The sequence below is a fragment of the Danio aesculapii genome, chromosome 1, assembly GCF_903798145.1.
Source record: "Danio aesculapii chromosome 1, fDanAes4.1, whole genome shotgun sequence".
Taxonomy (NCBI): Eukaryota; Metazoa; Chordata; class Actinopteri; order Cypriniformes; family Danionidae; genus Danio; species Danio aesculapii.
In genome coordinates this window covers 52,354,349-52,371,305 of record NC_079435.1, presented here as the reverse complement: position 1 = coordinate 52,371,305, position 16,957 = coordinate 52,354,349, and the positions used below count along the sequence as shown (strand labels likewise).

Here is a 16,957-nt window from a genome sequence, read left to right as displayed (position 1 = left end):
CCTCTTAATGTTTGAGTTTCATTCACATCAGCCCCAGCATTTGACTCCCTAAGCAGTGCTTCCCTCCTGAAGAGTCTCTTCAATTATTACCCTCCAAGCTCTACAGCAGCACCGGGCCTAATGTGTCAAAACGAAGATGGAGGATGTCGCTCGGAGAAAATTAGATAATGAAAAATCGGAACCTTATGAATTCCGAGCACCTTTCAATCTATACTTGCCATCATAAACAACTTGTCATGCACACAAGAGACTGTTCAAAGGAGAGAAAATAAAACATATCTCTGAATCAAATAAATCTAGACACGCACCGCGTAAGAATTAAAACATCAAAAACATTTAAGTGTTTAAGTAAGAACGTGTCCTAACATCGAGCTCTGACAGAACATCACAATCCACTTACTTTGTGGTTATTTCATCACTGTTAAAAGAGATTGTGCGCTCATCTCAAATTATCAAATCGCTATTTGGAAGGGTAGTTTGAAGTGAACTCAGCCAGATGATGCAACGGGATGACATGGTCGCCTACAAGAAGTTTCTACGGTTTATGTAGATAAGCACAGCGCATTAATGGCCTCATAGTCAAACGTATGCATTTGCTAATATAAGTTTGATGCTTAAAGGTGCTGTATGTACGTTTTTAACTGTTCTAAAGCATTAAAATACCATAGTATGTTTGCAGATATTTAATAAACATGCCAAGTGAACATACTTGTTTATCTCAAAAACAATGCTGAAGTCAGATATTCTGCTTTGAAAATGTATTTTCCATGCCGGAACGCTGTCTTTGTTTTGGTAAAACCTTGTATGACATTCATTCAGTTAGAAAGGCTCTGAAGGCATATGCCTGTGACCGAAATACGACCTCTGGTGGACAGTAGCAGACTCCGAAAAGAGACGCAGATTCAGAGTTCCACATGAGGTTATTAACTAGCAAATTATATAAATATTACAGGCATAAACATTAGGTGTGCAGGTATTATTGTAATCCTGTGTCCTAAAAACACGCTACGTGATGATATTTGCAGTGATAAGCAATTTGGCTGTTTGCACCAGATGGAAAGACAGAAATTTAAATACAGCCATTCAGAAGCACAGAATATGCTCTCACTCACGAAATGGTAAGGTTTATAATCTAATTGATACATATTAAACCTGTTTAACACTATTTAATGTAGATGCTGAATCACTCATATGCGTTTAGTTCTAAAGTTCAATTTCAGACGGTTTATGTTATTTTCAAGATCTGAGGTGAACTATCTGCTGCAGCTTTCAGTATGGCAATACATGTCATGTAAAATGACATTCAAACTAGGGCTGGGTGATAAAATCGGTATCGATATTTCTTGACCGAACACCATTGTCAATATCGATAAAAATAGATTTGGTATGTAGTTTCACTATAGTTTTATTAAAATAAATCTGCTCAGCGCGCGCCTTGACATCAGTGCTAAGAAGCTTAGGCTGTAAGTTTTTCATTTCCAAAGGAGGTGTGCAACTTGCACGACGCACATATTGGAGCAAAGCGCACATGTTGTGCAAGCGGCGCACACGTGCATGGATTTTCCAGCCACACCTAGTTGAAAACATCTCAACATTTTTGAATGCCGCGAACGCACAGCGATTCGTGTAAGTAGAACTAACCAATCAGCTTCACACTTTGTATGGAATAAACACATTTCAGTAATAACGGCAGACTAATTACCTCAGACAAACACAACGCACCAAAACACTGCAGCGCTTTTTACTTTCCTCACGCACACGCTTGTCAATCAGGTCAGAATAACAAAACATGCAAAAATGAGTGCCATAAAGCAGCAGTGAGGAGATTGTAAATAAAAAAAAAGAATGTAAAGATGTTGCCAGAGTGGCTTTTTGGAGGTTTTTTTGGTGTGCATCCCACCCGCTAGCACCCCATCTGAAAGAGTTTTTAGCATAGGGGTAATATAATCATTCAACTTCACAATTTGTAAGCATGTATTTGAAAAATTATGGTTAGCTCCTTTACTTGAAAGCTCAGATTTAATGATCATTATTTGTGTTGTTGACAGAGTTTTTAGAGAGGTTTATTGTATCATTATTATTCACACCTTAGTTTGCTTTTATTGTTCAGTATTTACGCTTTACCATTGAACACACTTTGTACATTTTATTTATCAAGTTAAAGAGTCTCTTTAACACTTGTTTATTTTATTATAAGGAGATCAGATGTTTTGTTTAAATATTTTGGTTTTTGACTATTAAAACTATTTGCCTTAGTAACGTTGGTAAATTAAAATAAAGTGGTCAAATAAAAAAAAAAATTCTAATATTCCTAAATGGATTGTTAAAAAATATTCAATAATTATCGATATCGAATGATTTGAAACGCGATATCATGATAATTTTTTTGCAATATCGCCCAGCCTTAATACAAAGTCACATTGTTAGCATTTAACACTGAGGTGTACCTGAGGTGATCATTGTCAGTTTTCTGTTGCTCACCTGTGAGAAACAGAAACCATTTCTAATATATCAATTCGAGGTGTTGGTTAGGACAAAAATTTTAATTTCCATTTTAATATGGAAAATATTCTTTCTATTGGGTGCTGTTGCTTTTATTTAGAACACGGTTTAAATTACTCGCTCCCGTCCTCAATCTGGCAACCTGCGCTTGTGTTTGTTTTGATCCAGGAGTGCAATACCTAGTTCAACCACTTGGTGTCAAACTTACATACTGCGCCTTTAAATGTAATAACAAAGGCAGCATCGATGAATCAATGCGTGCTCGGCAGATCTGTCACTAACCCGGCCGCAGGTTTCTGTCACACCCACACAACTGCAAGCGATCCAGCTACAAACGCAGCTCTCATTGGCAACTTTGCAGAAACAAACAGACAGACAGAGGGACAGTGACAGGAAGACTGGCAATCCGTCAGGCTATATCAGACACAGATGGCATGACTGATAAAGAAAATCTGTCAGGTATCTGAATTGTGTCTCGTTTAATGCCACACAGCTAGACAATCCAAAACATGGCATTGAATATTTGAAATCAAGCTTTCTGTTTAGGCACTGGTGGAAAACATCTCACTGATGCCAGATATGATGAAATATTCTGTGGTGGGTTGCAGTTTAGTTTCTAGGTAAAAGGGATGACAAGAAAGTAGACACATCCAGCCAGGGACAGGGAGGAATACATGCTTACCTTTTCAGCCATAGTCATGGCGGAGCCGCCGTGGATTCCCAGTATGGGCATGGAAGTCTGAGAGGAAACAAAGTCCAGCATCTGTGCCACGGCTTCCTGGTCAGTGCCATCTCCATAGACCAGTCCATGCAGTCTCTGTCGGGACATGAGCTCACACAGATGTGTGAGCATGCTCCCTGGGTCCGTCTGATTCACCTGGATGCTGAGTACAGTCACATCTAAAGGCGCACCAATCCCACGAGCCGGACGCAGGGCTGATTCGGACACTGTGGGAGTTTGGCCCAATATCACAGCTATGCTCAGGGATGGAGGCTTCTCTGCAGCCTGTGACCTGCCCAGCAAAGCCCATAAGACCATCAAGCGGACTACAGCTCCCATCATTCCTGGCTTCAGCCCCTGTCGAGTCGAGAAAAAGGATCACAAAATCAGCTAATAGAGACATTACATACAGTACATCTGCTCCATTGCTCGGCATGCACCGATTCAGCTGACGGGGACTGTAAATGAATGGGAAGCGAATCCGGAAGACAAGAATTTAAAGGTTGAGATGGGATTGCGCTCTGTTCAACTACTCAATCATTTCAAGTCAATACTTTTCAATTAGTCTAAACAGTTAAATGGAACAGTGGTTCACTTATTAGCAATTAACTCTGATGTACTGTCTTACAATATGTCAGCGTGGTTGCATTTAAATGGCCCGTCTAATTGATAGGACTCTTCAATAGTTTATTACGATTCGAGGCGGAATTTGATGCCTGAATGATTCCAGATGGCTAGCGTAGCTGTCTCTTAAATTATAGTAATAATTGATGAAACCATGCACTAACTGGAATGCATTATAACTTCATGAGTGAAGAACAGCTTACACATGGTTAAATTTAAGTGCGCTGATGCCAGCGGTTCAAAGGTGGTTCAATCTCAGGAGACGGAATGTAAAAGTCAGCTTTAGTACGGAAGAAACTGTGTTTATGGCTTAAAGGAATAGTTCAAACATTTCTGCACTTCCACTTTCTTTTTTACCGTGGAAGATAAAAGAAGATGTACTCCTGTACAGGAACTCCAACAGCACATTTTCACTCCCAACTTAACACTTTCTCACTCCCAACTACTCACATATTGACACCTACTCAAGATCCCAGTTTTAAAGCGCAGGGTACCCTTTAGTGACGGTTCTTCATGTGCAGCGCACTCTATTGCTTTCAATAAGATAACTTTGGCATCACTATGCAGAGACACTATTGGCATGGAAATGTTATTACTTCAGCTTTGATTGTGAAACGCCATTGGCTCTTGTGTGTCTCATGTCCAATTGTGTCATGCTAAATAAAAAGACTGTGTTCACAGAGAGCTTTATTTAGCAATTTAAACATTAAAGGGGGCCTACAGTATTATGCACCACTCTCTTTTACATGGTGTTTGAACATAACTGTGTGTGTGTGTGTACGAATGGTAAAAATCCACCCACTCATTTTTCATATTTCCCATAAATCATAAACATGGTTACAGAAAATGCAAACTGCATGTTTTATGTAAACCGATGTCACTTTGAAAAAAACACCACACACGGCTGGCAATGAAATCTAAACAGCTTAGCTCCTCCTCGAGAGAGCTGTTCACAGTTTTACATGTTTATCTACTCGCAAGTGCATTTAAAAGCTGCATCCAATAAGTTTTATACTAGTGTTATTAATTCAAGAGCTGTGAGATATTTTCTGTGTTTGTTCAGATTAACAGTGTGGATAGCATCAGGTGATGTCCTTTTAACACAAAGGTCTAATGTAATAATTTCTTTAACAGCTCTTTACGTTGACAAATAACTGTATTTATATTAATCTTGTGTGTTTTTGTATATCTTTGACTGATTACATACAGTAAGATAACTTAAAGCAGTGTTTCTATGGAAGCAAATGGGTGCCAGGTACCAGCATTTTCCACAATATTTCATTTTTCATTTTATTTCATTGTTCAATGGAAGAAAGAAACTAAGATAGCGTTTGAACAAGTGTAGGGTGAGTATTTTTGAGTGAATTATCACTTTAAGTCAGTGTTTCTAAACCACGTGCCTGGAGCACCACCAGCACTGCATGTTTTGGATGTCTCCTTTGTCTGTCAGACCCATTTCAGGTCTTTCAGTCTCTGCTAATGAGCTGATTATCTGAATCAGGTGTGTTTGGTTAAGTCGAAATGGAAAATGTGCAGAGTTGCTGGTCCTTCAGGAACATGGTTGAGAAACACTGACTGAAGCTGCAGTCACACTGGACTTTTCTCCCCATAGACTTCCATTCATACGCACGCAAAAGCATCAGACCGGAAAAGCAAGCTCGCGCGGCAACTTTCGCAGTTCGCTGCATTGGAAAGTTCAAGCTTATTGAACTCTGACCTGCGAAATCGCACCATGTGACTGCGTGAGACCAATCGAAGATCAAACCATGACCTTTCTGGACAGAAACGTAAAACATGGTCCAATCGCTCGCTTTCTAAATGTTTATTCATCTTGGTTAATCCTGCCCCTTTTCACAGCGCCATACGACAGAATTTAGCACGCACAAACTCTAAAGTGACCGCAGCTTTAAAGGGATAATTCACCCAAAAATACTCACTCTTCACTTGTTCAAAATGTTCATCTGAGTGTCTTTCCTCTGTTGAACATAAATGGGTAGCTGGTAGTCGGCACCCATTGGCTTCCATAGTGTTTTATTTTTCTTACCATGAAAGTCGATGGGTGCTAGCAACCAGCATTCTTCAAAATATTATTTTGTGTTTAACAGAAGAAAAATGCATAAATGTTTAAAACCACATGAGGGAGAATAAATGATGAGGTAATTTTCATTTTTTGCGGTGAACTCTCCCTTTAAAGTTGAGAAGTATCTTTCTGTGTGTGAGCTTCAAATGCATGTGCTCACATATCAGGAGTTTAAATTGGCAAGGTTATAAAACATGTGGATGATAAACTTTTATTATGATGAAAACCTGTAATATTACATGAGCACAATAGATATCATATCATTTTTGGTTTGGGCATATGAGTCACAAAGTGCCAATACATGACAAGCTGGGAGTGAGAATGTAAATCATTCTGCATTCATTTCTACACTACCTGACAAAAGTATTGTCTCCTATCTAAGTTTTAGGAACAGCAAACAATAACTTGACTTCTAGTTGATCATTTGATATCAGAAGTGGCTTATATCAAAGGCAAAGGCTGCTAGATTACACTTATATTAGCAATTAAAATATGATCATGCCTTGATTTTTATTTATTTAATTAGGACAGTAAGGTCTGACTTTGCTAAGACAAAAGTCTTGTTATTTAACAGAAATAGTGCGCAGTATAGAATATAAAGACATGATGCAGTGGGTAAATAATTAATATTGTGTATGACTCCCATGAGCTTGGAAGATTGCATCCATACATCCAACAATGACTCAAATAACTTAATAATAAAGTCATCTGGAACGGGAAAGAAAGCGTTCTTGCAGGACTCCCAGAGTTCAACAAGATTCCTTGGATTCATCTTCAATGCCTCCTCCATCTTACCCCAGACATGCTCAATAATGTTCATCTCTGGTGACTGGGCTGGCCAATCCTGGGGCACCTTGACCGTCTTTGCTTTCAGGAACTTTGATGTGGAGGCTGAAGTATGAGAAGGAGCGCTATCCTGCTGAAGAATCTGCCCTCTCCTGTGGTTTGTAATGTAATGGGCAGCACAAATGTCTTGATACCTCAGGCTGATGATGTTGCCATCCACTCTGCAGATCTCTCGCACGCCCCCATGCTGAATGTAACCCCAAACCATATTTTTTTCTTCACCAAACTTGACTTATTTATATGATAATCATAGGTCCATGCGGGTTCCAGTAGGTCTTTGCGGTATTTGTGATGATTGGGAGGCAGTTCAACAGATGATTAATCAGACTAGAACATTTCAACTTGAAGATCATGATCAATGAGAAGTCAAGTTATTATTGTTGCTCTTACAATTAGGAGCGACAACAAGACTTTTGTCAGGGAGTGCATTTTATTTCACTATATGTGAAAATAGCAGCATCTCCTTTTGTGTAAAAAACCCCCCCAAAATCCTAGTAGTTCTGTACTTACAAAAGAAGGATGAAAAAAGCAAGATAATTAACTAAAGTTATCCCTTCAAAAAAAAAAAAAAGATTTCTTTACAGTTTATTTGACCTCTTTTATCTAGGTAGAAATGCTTCACTATTAAACCTGCTTTGATAGCAAGATTGATCAAATTCACTCTGATCTTTCCACTCTCAGAAATGTCACTGGATACACCTGCTTCATCCCTCAAGTTCAGTCATCAGTCATATATGCACCTCTGTTTCATTCACCGGCTAGCTTTGAGTTACTAAAGCCTCTATCCACAGATGAAAAAGACAATGCTGAAAATTATATATGCGCTTGAGTCAATTTACTGTTTCGCTCTGGCTGAGAATGTCATCAGTAACACAGACACATATAGCATCATGAAATTGTGTCACATTGTCTCTTAATATACTGTATGTGCTAGGGCATGTAATTCAAAATCAATACTCATCATGACACAAAAATCAATAAACTGAAATAAACCCCACAGTCTGCACAGCTTGAATTTTGGGAGTTTGTTTGGGCTGGTCAGCAATAAGCGATGTGATAAGAATGTGCTGCCATCAGCTACTGCGAATACTACCATTTTATATCACCAGTCCTCAACAAAAGACGAAGCTTAATGCAGAAGCTCATAAATGCACAGCTTAACTGAAAAAGTCTAACTCTGGAAATTTTAAATGAAGATATCGCAAATACTTAGTGGATACTTGAACTTGTATTTTTAACACTTTCAGATAAAATGCATAAATATTATTTTTAGTCCTGCAACTTGACAAATTCAATAAAGTACATACACTCACCGGCCACTTTATTTTGGACACTTGACTAGCACCGGGTTGGAACCCCTTTTGCCTTCAGAACTGCCTTAATCCTTTGTGGCATAGATTTAACAAGGTACCGGAAATATTCCTCAGAGATTTTGGTCCATATTGACATGATAGCATCACACAGTTGCCGCAGATTTGTCGGCTGCACATCCATGATGCAAATCTCCCACCACATGCCAAAGGTGCTCTATTGGATTAAGATATGGTGACTGTGGAGGCCATTTGAGTACAATGAACTCATTGTCATGTTCAAGAAACCAGTCTGAGCATTTCACTCTTTGAAATGGCGCGTTATCCTTCTGGAAGTAGCCATCAGAAGATGGGTACACTGTGGTCATAAAGGGATGGACATGGTCAGCAACAATACTCAAGGTAGGCTGTGGCATTGACACGATGCTCAATTGGAACTAATAGGCCCAAAGTGTGCCAAGAAGATGTCCCCCACACCATTACACCACCACCAGCAGCCTTTACCATTGATACAAGCCAGGAGGGATCCATGCATTCATGTTGTTGATGCCAAATTCTGACCCTACCATCCGAATGTCGCAACAGAAATCGAGACTCATCAGACCAGGCAATGTTTTTCCAATCTTCTATTGTTCAACTTTGGTGAGCCTGTGCAAACTGTAGCCTCAGTTTCCTGTTCTTAGCTGACAGGAGTGGCACCCAGTGTGGTCTTCTGCTGTTGTAGCCCATCTGCCTCAAGGTTAGATGTGTTGTGCGTTCAGAGATGCTCTTTTGCATACCTCGGATGTAACGAGTGTTTATTTGAGTTACTGGCGGCTTTCTATCAGCTCAAATCAGTCTGGCCATTCTTCTCTGACCTTTGGCATCAACAAGACATTTGTGCTCACAGAACTGCCGCTCACTGGGTATTTTCTCTTTTTCAGATCATTCTCTGTAAACCCTAGAGATGGTTGTGCGTGAAAATCCCAGTAGATCAGCAGTTTCTGAAATACTCAAACCAGCCCATCTGGCAGCAACAACCATGCCATGTTCAAAGTCACTTAAATCACCTTTCTTCCCCATTCTGATGCTCGCAGATGGGCTTGACCATATCGACATGCATACATGCATTGAGTTGCTGCCATGTGGTTGGCTGATTAGAAATTTGCGTTAATGAGCAGTTGGACAGGTGTACCTAATAAAGTTGCCGATGAGTATATATTTAAAATATTATCTTGATTTATATAAATATAATAAGCCATAATGAATAATAAACAATATCATAATGTAAAATTCTACTTAAAGTCATGTCATTATAGCATGTCAAAATGCAGGACACTTCATATATGCCCATAATGGAGTATACTTATATTTTTATTCATATTTTATGTTAAAATAAACTCAAAAACAAAACAAAAGAAGATGTTAACGCCAGGTGTAGTCGCAATGTGATTTTTGAATAAATGAAGCAAGGACTTGCTTAACACTTGAAAAACTAATCATTTATTGATGCGTTTTCAATTGTTGGCAAACACTTACAGCAGATTGTAAGAGGGTTTAGCTTCTGAGAGCTAAAACATTCAGCTGTATTGTGAAGCATACTAATTAGTGCCAATCACATAATTGCCTAATTGCTTTCTTGATGGTTGCACTGGTAGTTTGTGAGGGTCCAAAAGTGGTACATGCCTCAATGACCATATTAGAGATTCCAGAGTCAGGCAGATGTGCTCTGGTGCCCCTGTAACTTTCTCATTTAGTAAACTCACTAACATCCATAATTGGCATGGTGGCAAAGCTGCCCCAGCAAAGCATTCATGCCCTTAAATCTAACCCGGAGTAGCACTTAACGTTAACAAATGCAGGGCATCATTCAACACCTCGTTCTGCATGTGCATCTGTCAGATTTGTTGGCTATTTTACAAGTAAACGGTGTGTAATGTTTTCAGCAGCATTAGGCATCACCTTCAACCCAAGCTAGCAGGATACAACAGAGAAGCAGCCAAGGTTTGTTTCGCTCACATAAAAAACAAGACTTACAACTCACGCATCAAAATTTAAGTAACATTGCCAGACACATCTTGCCAATAGGAGTGTTTGTGCGAGTGAGGTTTCGAGTATATGCCTGAAAGTACCAACCACACTTTTGAAGGTCTGTCACAGCCCATATTTCATAATTCAAAACCATGGTGAAAAGTGGCAAGTGCAGATCGACTCCTCTGTTAGCAGAATATCACCACTGAGATCACTTCTGTTCGCAGGCGAATGGGGAGGTTGTGGGTGGATTTCTGAGTTTGACTGTGTGGAAAGGTGGAAGGGTCAATAGTTATGAGTACTCTCAAAATAAGCACCTGCACTAGGTCCTCCTCCCCCATCTGCCTCTTTTTATGACCAGTTTATACACTTGTGTGTATGTCTGTTTAGGGCCCAAAACATGTAATACCTATTTATATGATTGCAGACTCTATAAGTTTAAAAATGCAAGAACAAATGCGATATCACCTAACACTGTTGTGTTTTATGATCTGTTTAGTCTTCCTAGTCAAATACTGTCATACTGAAGCAACAGTTTGAATGATATTCTTGCTCAGCATTTCTAAAGTCAAGTTTTTTATAGCAACTTAAATTTTTAATTGCACAAAAAATAAGGTAATTCTGAGCCCTGAGGTTTTCTAGCAGAAAAGTACATTAAATATGTTCAACAAAAGGGCAGTGCACTGGCCAAATGCTCATTTCTGCAGTGCTTCCCACACAAAGACTTTACTTGGGTGGGCCATCCAAGTAGGGATCTTCAGATCCTATCATGTGATCGGAAATCAGGCCCGATCACGTGTTTTCAGACTCGATCGGAATCTGACGTTACCTCTCGATCAGAACTCGAATATATTTAATCATTCATTTTGTTTTCGGCTTAGTCCCTTTATTAATCTGGGATCGCCACAGCGGAAAGAACCGCCAACTTATCCAGCATCTGTTTTATGCAGCGGATGCTCTTCTAGCTGCAACCCATCACTGGGAAACATCCATACACACTCATTCACACACATACACTACGGAAAATTTTAGCTTACCCAATTCACCTTTACACAAGTCTTTGGACTTGTGGGGGATACCAGAGCACCCGGAGAAAACTGACTCGAATATACATGTATATAATAATATATATTATTTTTTAACACATCTATAGTTATGCGGTGGCACAGAGTTGGACCTCTTTCTTGACTTCACACAGAAACAGCAACGTGTGCAACATGACATCACTTTGTCGTAGAGACACTATTGGTTAAATGCTAAGAAGCAGCTTAAAGTGAAAAGCACGAGTATGTCTGCACTCGGGAGGTATTATAAAGTTGATGACGACAACATTGCCATAGCAAACTGTGAGATATGTAAATTTGAGACTGTCTGCCAGGTACTTTAAGTTGAGGAGCTATTTGTTTTTATATTAGATTATTTCTACATTTACTGTTGTACCAAAGTCCAAAAGTGAAGAATTTATATTATTTATTACTTGATTGTTCAACATTCTACCTCACAGAAGTGCTCTGTTTGTAAACAGCATTGTTAAATGTTTAAATAAGGTGAATTAAATAAAAAAATTATCTGTTTCTGCGATCTGTTTCTTTGCTCTTCTTTATTCTTTTTTTATGTATTACTGAAGTATTGGATCGGGTTCCGGTAGATCCACAAAATCAAATGACTTGAACTCGAGGGCAAAAAAACCTGATTGGGACATCCCTACACCCAAGTATATGTTGTGACATATTTTTTTATTATTATCATTTTACACTTTCTGTCTTCGTCCAATAATCAAACATCCTTGATCGATTAACTAGTAGAAAATCTCCTCTCGCACTACACGTTTCCTACTTCTTGTTGAGTGTGCGCAAGAACTGTCCCACAGACTTCCACAGACAATCTCACGTGCTCTGCAGAGACGCGCCTTTATGGGACTTAAAAATGCAGCTGTCCGGGGTTTCTAAATCCAAAATATCAGGGATTTGTCTTTTGGTTTCGCTTTCTAAGCCGTCGTCATTTTTATTTTAAGCCTTATTTTAAGTAGCTGAAAGACCAAGAGAAATATTATATAGCATGTTGTTAGCATGATTATAGCATGAATTAGCATATTGCTAGCATGTTTCTAGTATAGATTGGTATATTGTTAGTATGTTTCTAATTTGATTAGTATGTTTGTTAGTACGTTTCTAGTATGGATAAGTAGGTTTCTAGTATGGATTGGTATGTCTTCTAAAATGTCCAGGATTTGGCTTTTGATTTCGCTTTCTAAGCCCTCGTCGTATTTATTTTAAGCCTAATTTACTTACGCTTGGCTTCGCAGCTAACAGCACGTGCACAAGCGCACGACCGAAAGAAACATTATATAGCATGTTGTTAGCATGATTTTATCATGAATTAGCATGTTGTTAGCATGTTTCTAGTATGGACTGGTATATTGTTAGTATGTTTCTAGTATGATTTGTATGTTTGTTAGATTTCTAGCATGGATTAGTATGTATCTAGTATGGATTGGTGTGTCGTTAGTATGTTTCTAGTATGGATTAGTATATTGTTCATATGAATTGGTATGTTGTTAGTATGTCCAATGTAAAGTCAATGGCAGTTTTTTACATTGAAAGTCTATGGGTCAGTTTCTAAGGTGCCGTAAGTGGTTTGCTAAGGTGTGGCTAGTTAATTGAAAAGTCATCAGTGATTGGCAGGTTGGTAGTCATATAGATCGTAGTCAATAAGACTCATTTGCCTTATTTAAATCTCTATTTGATTTTTTCTTTTATTTCCTTTATGTTATTTATTTCTCATGTGCTGTATATATTTTTTAAATTTGATGATGCTGATAAATTGAAAATTGTCAAAAATATTTTATACATATCTGACATGCTTTAGCAATACTGTACAAAATGTCAGCAGCAGATTTTACCTGTCAGTGGGTGCACATGGCTGCTGAATAGAATAAAAGTAAAACAAATAGTGGATCTCTTTGTTTATTTTAACAGTCTTAAAAAAACTTCCACCCATTGTGTGCATAATAAATTAAAAAACAGTATATAATAAATAAAAATATTGTTAAGAATACCCTTTTTGTCGCATGTAGGTACCCATGTGCCGTGGGTAAAAAGTGTGTTTCAATCCGGCTACCAATGCAAGTATATTTTAAACCTGTGGGAAGCACTGTTTCTGTGCTCACAAACTTGTGTAAATTATGACTCTTGCTTAAAGGGAGAGCTCCCCCAAACAATGGATATTTACTCACACTCATTTCCACACATTTATGAGTTTCCTTTTTCTGTTTAGCAAAAAAGAGGACATTTTTAAAAATGTAATATAGCTGTAACCACTGACTTACATAGCAGTAAAAACACATGCTTTGGAAGTAGATGGTTACAGGTTTCCAACATCTTTCAAAAGAAGAAAGAAACTAAAACAGGTCTGTGGCAAGTGAAGGATGAGCAAATGATGACAACATTTTCAGTTTGGGCTGAACTAACCGTTTAAGCCGTCAATAGATTTGTCCAATGAAACAACTGTAAGAATACACTGCTGCATATCTGGGTGTTCGGTAAGGTCATCTCATCCAGACGTGCATAAGTGTCTCTATACATCTATGTGTGGGTAGGGAGGGGGCGGTTTTGAAATATTTTAGCTTCTAAAATTGAATCTTCCATAGCAGGAAGGACTATTTCAGGCCTGGTCCTGTAAGCAAGAGGAAAACATCAAAAATGTGCTTGGACAACGTGACTGCACCCAAATCTGCAAGTCCCTCATTCCCTGTTAAATCTGAAACCGCGAAACAACGGCGCCCCCTGTCGGATCTCCACCGTCATCCCCTTCACACCTATTAGCAGACGTTCAATATTTAAAACATCTCTTACCTTGCGTGTCACGAGGTGTCAGTGAAGAAGACTCGTCGGGGTTGAAATGTGCCATCTGTGAAACTGACCGATGTCTTCTGAATGTTATCCACCAAGATTTCCTCACAGAGAAGGAGCGTTTCCCGGCGCATTTTTCCCCCTCAGACCTTCGGCGAACCACCTTGACAGGAGCTTAAGTGTTCAGTGTTCTGTAAGAAAGTCAACGAAAATCCTTATAGCAGGTTGAGAAAAATGACAGAACTCATTATTTAGTAGATTTCTATAACTTCTCGCTGGTGTTCAGTGAGAAAAGCCACAGCAAAAGGCTTCGCGAGTGGGTTTGCAGTGCAAACTGATCTGCGTGGAAGCGCAACGGTTCCCCCGCACACAACCAAGTAACCTCTGAGACTGACACATAATGGTGTTTTAAAGAAGACACACGAGTGAGCTTCGAGAGTACTGTCAGTGATGGAAAGGTGTGTGAGAGAACCAGTGTGTTTAAATAGCGGCCGGTGTGGTGTATTCCCCTCACGCGCGCGCGGGTTTGTCTCTATGTAGGGCGCTCGCTCGCGCAGCAGGTGTTGCGCATCAAGGCGGCTGAAATTATTTCTCCCGTCACAAAAATAAGCCGACGATTTCGTCAACGAGAAGCTTCAACGACTCCCATTTGACTATGAGTGAACAAACCCTTACAATTGGCAAGGAAAATAATGTGAATAATACGTTCTTTGATGTTTTATTTAAAGTAAAAGAAGAGAACAACTCACCTAATACCCTCGCAATACATTTCCAAAATACAAGTCAAGAATTCCACCGTGTCCTCACTCTTCGTCGTATAACCTTGCTGTTTCTTTATAAACAAATCCGTCAAGTTCAGCGCTCTCAACGGCGTAATTCCACCAGTGCCCTTGTGTTTATTGTGTCCATTCCACACAGATTCACCAGAAAAAGGAAAAGGAAAATGCGTTCAGTCAATCAGTCGACACACACAGATTCTTCACCTCAATATTTCTGTTATTTATTTCTGAGTCTCGAGCGCTCTCCGCAGTGGAGCTTGTGGAACAGGTCCGCGTGCCTCCTCTAAGGGGGGATTCCGTCAATATCGCATCCTTTTGGAGAAAACAACAGCAGCACGCCGTATTCAGTCGTTTAAACGGCGATAACGGACATAGGATCTATTTTGGATGGAGATTCCTCTGCGACAGCATCGACTGAACTCGAGACATCATGGTAAACTGTCGAGCGCGTGTACGCTCCTTAACATCTCAGCGCGGAATTGAGACTGTACTTGCCAATGCCTCCCACGCGCTCCGCGCCAAATTCAACTCAATTCTCTTACCTTGCCGCTCCTAATAAAACATAAACATACATTTCAGAGTAGTAGATATGCTGATTGTCTGCCTGTCAAAGCAAACAGTGTAGTCTCGTCGCTTATCTATTTGAGGGGGAGAAAGTGGTTGTGAGGCGCGTTCATATTTCCACCCAACTTTACAGACCATTGCTCTCAGACGCACACTCCATGAGTCGAGTAGATATTAGATTGAGTCTCTCTCTCTTTCTCTCTCACTCTCTCTCCTTCTCTCTCCATCACACACATGAATACAGTCAAATGATAATGAGCGCCATTAACAGTCCCTGCGCACACGGGCGCGTCAAAACTGTGGAAAAATCTCAATCACACGACGCCTCAGTAAACAAGTCATTTTCCCCTTCGATGTTGCAAAACCATGTCCCATCCACTGCCACCTCCACGTGTTAAACAGAGCAAAACAGTTCAACGAAACGATCTTGTCTGTCTCAATGAAAACGGTGATTTTGGGCTTGCTCCGTTTGCGCCAAAATTGGAGGTTCGTTATGAGTCAGACTCTCCCAGCTGTGTAATTTCCCTGCAGGAAATCCACGGGAGCCGTTTTGATCCACAACTCGTGCAATTAAATCAAATGATTTTATGCTTTAAGATCATTCACTCGGTCAAAGGAAAACTGCCTGACAAGTGCACTCAGTCTTTAAACTTCAGATTATGACAGCGAGGCTAAGTAGATACACAGAAAGCACGTGCACCCTCACATATATGTGGATTTTAAATGCAAACATTTGTGTCCCTTTTAAAAAAGTATGTTTTCTGCTCATGTCTAAATCTGTGGCATCTCCACAGAAAGTTTTACTAGAATTGATCGAATTCAACACGTTCATCAGCCCTTCATTTCTTTATTTTGACTGATTCTTTATTCTGCATTTACTATAGACCATTTTGAGGGATGTAAACACAAACAAAGGTCCCAACGTGTTTACTGTTTTACATTTCTATAGCCTCTGAGAATCCAAAAAGAGTCACATATTGATACATAATGTTATGATGCTGTTTTAACATTAAGTTATGATTGAATTGCAGTTATGAAATAGTTAGATAACAAGTAGGAAATGTTCATGGGCCAATGACATGACCACATTGAAATGGTCTATAAGAGTACACCCGATTCGAATGTTATCACTCGATTGAATGTGTGTTATCAGTGGTTATCAGCTGATAAATATGGGCTAGTAGTGGCCTTCTAGTAGGCTCAGAAGGCTGTAATCATCCATTTACATGGTTAATCAGCTACACTAACAGAGAAAACTCCAGATCCAGATCTGTTTTTACATTACTGTAAAGGTTGGGTTAAGGGTTGGGGTAGATGTTAATAAAATACAATTAATAGGAAATTTAATTAATAATATAAACAATTCTCGTGGTTAATTAAATATACTAGTAGAGAAGACTCCAGATCTGTTTTTACATTACTGTGAAGGTTGGGTTTAGGGTTGGGGTAAGGGTAGACGTTAATAAAATACAATTATTGGGAAATTTAATTAATAATATAAATAATTCTCCTTATTAATCAAACATACTAATCGAAAAGTCTCCAGCCCCAGATCTGTTTTTACATTACTGTGATGGCTGGGTTTAGGGTTGGTGTAGGTGTAGACGTTAATAAAATACAACTAATGGGAAATTTAATACATAATATAAATAATTCTTGTTAACTTCCGA

At 39.2% G+C, this 16,957-nt stretch overlaps 1 protein-coding gene across 1 annotated transcript in view; it reads right to left on the bottom strand.

Moving 5' to 3' along the window:
- Nucleotides 1-15,323, bottom strand: part of grin2ab (glutamate receptor, ionotropic, N-methyl D-aspartate 2A, b) — a 157,812-nt gene extending 142,489 nt beyond the window's left edge. The window contains exons 1-3 of the mRNA XM_056462656.1: nt 14,694-15,323; nt 13,948-14,135; nt 3,185-3,580 (exon numbers count right to left, since the gene is read on the bottom strand). Coding sequence (XP_056318631.1) covers nt 3,185-3,565 — 381 coding nt within the window. The 5' untranslated portion in view covers nt 3,566-3,580; nt 13,948-14,135; nt 14,694-15,323. The remainder of the gene's footprint in view (nt 1-3,184; nt 3,581-13,947; nt 14,136-14,693) is intronic.
- Between the last annotated feature and the right edge of the window lie 1,634 nt (nt 15,324-16,957).